Source organism: Silene latifolia, chromosome X (assembly GCF_048544455.1).
Source record: "Silene latifolia isolate original U9 population chromosome X, ASM4854445v1, whole genome shotgun sequence".
Taxonomy (NCBI): Eukaryota; Viridiplantae; Streptophyta; class Magnoliopsida; order Caryophyllales; family Caryophyllaceae; genus Silene; species Silene latifolia.
Genome location: NC_133537.1, coordinates 215,866,166 through 215,872,365, shown reverse-complemented (window position 1 = coordinate 215,872,365; position 6,200 = coordinate 215,866,166). Strand labels below are relative to the sequence as shown.

The window sequence follows — 6,200 nt, the reverse complement described above, 5'->3', positions numbered from 1 at the left end:
TAAGGGGACTGAATAGCCTTAATAAACAAAAGGAAATAAAGTGGTTCCTCCACTCTAATAAAATTGGGCTATTTGGTTTGATTGAGACTAGAGTTAAGAGTAGTAATTGGATTAGGGTTAGGAATAATTTTTGCTCTAGTTGGGCAATTTCCACAAATAATGGTGTTCATAAAGGTGGTAGGGTTTGGTTAATATGGAATCCAGCTTATTTTGAAGTTGATATTAAGGATATTACTAGCCAGACTATTCATAGTGCAGTATGGGACAAGGCTAATGATAGGAGATATTGGTTAACAATTGTTTATGGGTTCAATAAGGCAGTGTTAAGAAGGGACCTGTGGAAGAAGTTGATTGAATATGTTGGCAGCAGCTCTGGTGCTTGGGCTATAGGGGGTGATTTTAATAATGTCTTATCATTTCATGAGAGGATTGGCTCGGATGTGACTGTGAATGAGATCCAACCTTTCCAGGATTGTCTTGATATTTGTCAAGTTAAGGACATTCATGCTATTGGCTCCTTTTTCACTTGGAATAACAAGCAAGAGGTGGCTACAAGGGCTGCATTTGTTCCCTGATGCTTATGCAAATTTCATGCCAGAAGGGATTTTTGACCACTGTCCATGTGTGGTCCAGTTTACTGAGCAGGTGCAGAGGAGAAAGGGGGCTTTTAAATACTTTAACATGTGGTCCTTGCATCCTGAGTTTGAGACTGTCATTAGGGACCACTGGCAGAATTCTATTGAGGGCACCTTGATGTTTCAGCTTACTTGAAAGTTGAAAATGCTTAAATATGAGCTACAAATGTTGAATAAGGATTCTTTTAATGATATTGAGAATAACACAGCCATAGTGCTCATGGCTCTTCATAATGTGCAAAAGGATTTGAGAGCTCAACCTATGTATCCTACATTGATTGAAACTGAAAGAGCTTTGTCTAAGGAATATGCTCTTATGATGGAGGCTAAGCATCAGTTTTTAGCTCAAAAAGCTAAGGCTGAGTGGGTAGCTGATGGTGATGATAATACACCATACTTCCATGCTAGTATCAAAGCTCGCAGGAATAGGAGTAAAGTGGTGCATATTACTGATATGAATGGCAACTGTCAATCTTCTGCTCAAGGTATTAACGAAGCATTTGAGAATTATTACAAATTTATTTTGGGTACTCAGAAGAGTGTAGCCTCTGTGCACGTCCCCATTGTACAGAAAGGAAAAATTTTAACTGATGATTTAAGGCAAAAACTTTTGAAACCTGTTACTGGGGAGGAAATTAGAAGGGTAATATTTTCCATTCCAGGGACCAAGGCCCCTGGCCCTGATGGTTACAACAGTCAGTTCTTCAAGGACACTTGGGGTGTCACTGGTCCTAGTGTTATTGATGCTGTCAAGGATTGTTTTACTCATGGAAGGCTGCTAAAACAGAATTAATAATATTATTCTCACTTTGATTCCTAAAGTTGATATGCCTCAGTCTGTGACTCAATTCCGTCCTATTGCTTGTTGCAATACTATCTACAAGTGTATTGCCAAACTGATGTGTAACAGACTGAGTGAGGTGCTGCCTTTCATCATTAGCCCTAATCAAAGTGCTTTTTTCAAGGGCAGGGATATTGTTGAAAATATTTTGGTGTGTCAGGATTTGGTGAAGTTGTATGGTAGAAAGTCTTGTTTTCCTAGGGTGATATTTAAAGTGGATTTGCAAAAAGCATATGATAGCATTGAGTGGAGTTTTTTGGAAGGGATGCTGAGTGCTTTAGGCTTTCCAGAACAGTTTACTAAGCTTATCATGGAATGTGTGACAACCCCATCCTTCACTATTGCCCTAAATGGTGAAAATTTTGGGTTTTTCAAAGCTCAAAGAGGTATTAGGCAAGGGGATCCTATGTCCCCTTTACTATTTACCATTTGTATGGAGTATTTGAGTAGAATCCTTAGTGAAGTTCAGGAGTATGATGGCTTCAAATTCCACCCCTTGTGTAAGCCTTTAAAACTCACTCACCTTTGCTTTGCGGATGATCTCCTTATGTTTAGTAGAGGTGATGTCAAATCTGTTGAGATTTTATTGAGAGCCTTTGAGACCTTCTCTTGTGCTTCTGGTTTATGTATGAACAAAGGGAAGTCTTGCTTTTATAGTAATGGTTTGGACAGAGGAATGGTTGCTGGGATTTGTGAGCTTGCTGGCATGACTGAGGGGAAACTCCCTTTTAGATATTTGGGAGTCCCCATTGCTGCTAAACGTCTTACAACCTTGGAATGTGCTAAACTAGTAGATAAAGTTGTTGAGAGAATAAGAGCTCTGGGCACTAGAAAGTTATCTTATGTTGGTCGTCTGGTGCTGGTCAAATTAGTGCTTAGCTTCTTGCATTGTTATTGGGCACAGATCTTTATTCTACCTGCTAGTGTACTCAAAAAAGTTGAAGCCTTATGCAGGAGTTTCTTGTGGCAGGGCAAAGAGGTGGCTCATTCTCCCCCCCCTAATTGCCTGAGATACTTGTTGTAAGTCTCAGAAGATGGGTGGTTTGGGCATTGTTGATTTGAGAAGATAAAATGTAGCTGCTCTTGGTAAATATGTGTAGTGGATTGCCCACAAGGAGGATCACCTTTGGGTGAAATGGATCCATGCTATCTATATGAAAAATGATGACTGGTTCTCTTATGCTCCTAAAAGTACTGCTAGCTGGTCGTGGAGGAAGATTTATGGAGTGAAGGATAAATTGAAACAAGGTTATTTGGACTCTTGGTGGTTGAAGCAGGATAATCACTATACTATTCAGCAAGGCTACTCTTGGTTAGGGGGTCTTAATGGGCAACAGGTTCCATGGTTTCATTTTGTTTGGAATAATTATAGCTTACCTAAACATTGCTTTATGGGATGGGTTGCAGTTCAGGGGCGTCTATTGACAAAGGATAGACTGATGAAAATGCAAATCTGCCATGATTCTGTTTGTGTACTTTGTGGTAATGATGGAGAAGACCACTCTCACCTATTTTTGGGATGTACATTCAGCAGGTTGTGTCTGCAGCTACTGAATAATATGCTGAATACTCAGGTACCTGATATAGGCTATGTTGAATGGTGGAATCATAAACGATTTCAGAGTTTGTTCAGGAAGCAGGTTATTGCAGCTTGTTTACAAGCCCTTGTTTATCATATTTGGGATGCAAGGAACAGATGTAGGATTGAGCACGTGGTCCCTAGGCCTGAGAAGATTGTCAAATTAGTTAAGGGGGATATAATGATGAGATTGCAGAGGATGTGTAAAGGTAAAGAGAAGGAACGATATAGGCAGTGGTTTCATTAGCATTGTTGTACTGTTTTTCTTCTTGTTCATTAAAACGACGATGATGTAATTGGTTGGTTCATTGGTTTATAATATTAGTTACATTTTACCAAAAAAAAAAAATTCCCATGTTTGTTTCCCCTAATTCCCCATTAACCCTACCTAAAGAACTACTCACTCATGATCAAGTTAAGCATGCTAATAAAGTTGTCAATCATACTAACAAAGCAAAACATGATGAATAAATGATATGATTAACAATAAGTAAACAAGGGTAAAAAGGAATTATACCTATGGAGATGATCCAAATAATAAAGCAAAGAATAATAATAGAAGTACTTGATGATTGATAGAAGGTTGTCAATCCTCCAAATAAACCCAAATAATCTTCTAATTACCCAAGTAAAGCTAACAATTGAGAAATTAAGGAAAGATTAAGATGTGATTAATATTGGAAAATGTATTACAACTAAATTAAGAGAGGATTAAGAGTTGATTAAAATGAGATTAAAGCTTAACTAAAACTTCATGATCATCTAGGTAGTACAAAGGGGTATTTATACTAAAATTAAGTACAAGGATTAGGGTTACTAAGGGCTTAAATGACTATTAAGACCCTAAGAGAAGCTTGAGGAAATGCAACTCCGGAGGGACATGCGCGGATCATGCTTGCAACTCCCACCAGGATCCGCTCTGATTACCTGAAGCACAGGTTGTCCTGTAAGAGGATCCGCTCGTCCTGGAAGTCAGAACGCTCGGATCATTTCTCTGGCACGCTCGAATCATGCTCAGGGACGCTCAGATCATTGCTCTGATCCGCTCGTCCTGAGCTCGGGCTGCTCGGATCGTTGGACAGGGTTCTTCTCTTGTTTGGCTCCTTATCAATCCGCGGGGATTGAGTTGGGGATACAAGGATCTCTTTATCATTGCCCATTTCACTCTATTTATCTACTTAGGCCTCTAGTGTCGGTCTTCTATTTGATGCTTGGTCATTAGATGCGATCCATTTAGCTCCATTTCACCTCATAAATGCAAGGTTAGCGATCCTCTCCTACCAAGGACACAAAACCTCAAAGAATATGCAAAATGGGAAACTAAAGATAAGAAATGACCCTAATATATGCTAGAAAGCATGGGAACGAGGTTAATTCGGGGACTAAATGTGCTCAAATATAATTCAAATCAAACATCCCCAAACCAAACCTTTGCTCATCCCGAGTAAAGAGGTGACTAAAACTATGACCTTTATTTAAACTAACCTACTAATATAGCCGATATGAGACAATTAGCGGGTCTCACTCCGCCCCTTCAACTCAGAACAAGACATCCATGAGGTAAGATGCCTTCTTGCAAGGCAAGGTGGCGCTTGCCAAAATGGCGATACATCCAATCATTAAGCACATAAAAGAAGGTAATGGATGAATCTACAAAAGAATAACCACTTTCCTCATCTATATGGCAGAAATTATCAAAAAGGGAAGCAATCTAAGGACACACACTCCATTATAGATATGGTTTCTTCAAGTTACTAAGCCTGGAAGGATACCAATAAATCACCTCCAAGTTGTGTCAAGCTAGGGTACCTTCATCCTCAATTGCTAAATGCTTTCATCAAGAGTAGACTCCTTATGATATTAGAAACACTGTAGGATTGCGGAATTCCCCCTCTTGCCTAGACAAGAAGAAGGGTCGTCCCCTCTCTACCATGCACAAAAGTGGGTTCAATGGAAAAAGGGATCAATGTACTTTGCGTTTCGTAAAGGGAGTTTGCTTTTGGTTTTTGTTATTCCCCCCAAATTCTTGTGGCATTTGACATTTTTGAGAACAATTTCCTTTGCCATTTGTTTGATGTTTGGCAATTTGATGCTTGGCAATTTTCAACTTTTGCATTTTTTTGAACATTTTCAAAGTCACCCCAATTTGTAACAAGGGTGCTTTTATTTGAAGCATAAGAGTTCTTATTTTTGTACTCTTTTCTTTGATGCAAATTTGTGCAAACTTCTTGTTTTTCATTTTGGTACTTGAACTCAAGTTGATAATTTTTGTGCCCATCCCTTTTTTGTTGATAGAAGTGGAAGATGGTTGCATGGTTTCAAGAGACACCTTGGAATAAACGGTAGCCAAGGATTCATCACATCACAAGGTAGTCTTGACTAGGCCTTAGTTCATGGGTCATAAGATACTAGCATGCCACATCCTAGGGTGTTTTAGAGGTATTCTAATGAGCAAAGTCTCAAGAAGAAAAAGTATCTACAAGGGCCTTATATACACTTGTCAAGTTTCCCAAATAGATATTTTCACAAAAATTTTCTAAAATGCAACTACATGCCATGATGCAACTAACATTTATACAACCTAATACATATGCTTCTATCAACTAGTATGCCATATAAACTACATGCAACTCCTAAGATCACATTGGTTTGTACCGCATCAATCAAAATAAAGCCACATAGTCATTAACATAGAGAGGAAAAAGGAAATTGGAAAGATCATACCATGCGGTCTTCATATTCCTCATGCCTCGGATGTGGCGTAGTCGATCCAATGTGATAAGAGGACAAACAAACACAAGTATATACACATATACAATTTTATACTATAAAGGAAAGGACGTGTTTTTGGTATTTTTAAATTTTTCAAATTTTTATGGTTTTTGTTATTGTGAAATGAAAGAACGTGTTTTTGATTTTTTCAAAAATTTCAATTTTATCATTTTTTATTTTAAAAGTTAAGTTAGATTTCCCATCCCCACACTAGTATGGGCATTTTCTTCAATGGCCAAAACGATAGGAAATTATGCAATGCAAGCTAAATGAATATGCATGATTTCTACACTAATATGCAACCTATATGACATATATACATAAGTGATGCACTCTAATCTATTCTATATGATGCATGCTTCTATTGTTCGGA

At 38.3% G+C, this 6,200-nt stretch overlaps 1 protein-coding gene across 1 annotated transcript; it reads left to right on the top strand.

The window, feature by feature from the left end:
- The first annotated feature begins 2,630 nt into the window (after positions 1 to 2,630).
- On the top strand, positions 2,631 to 3,302 carry LOC141619277 (uncharacterized). The gene has a single exon (XM_074436305.1). It carries the CDS (start codon positions 2,631 to 2,633, stop codon positions 3,300 to 3,302), a length of 672 nt encoding a protein of 223 aa, XP_074292406.1.
- The last annotated feature ends 2,898 nt before the right edge of the window (positions 3,303 to 6,200 follow it).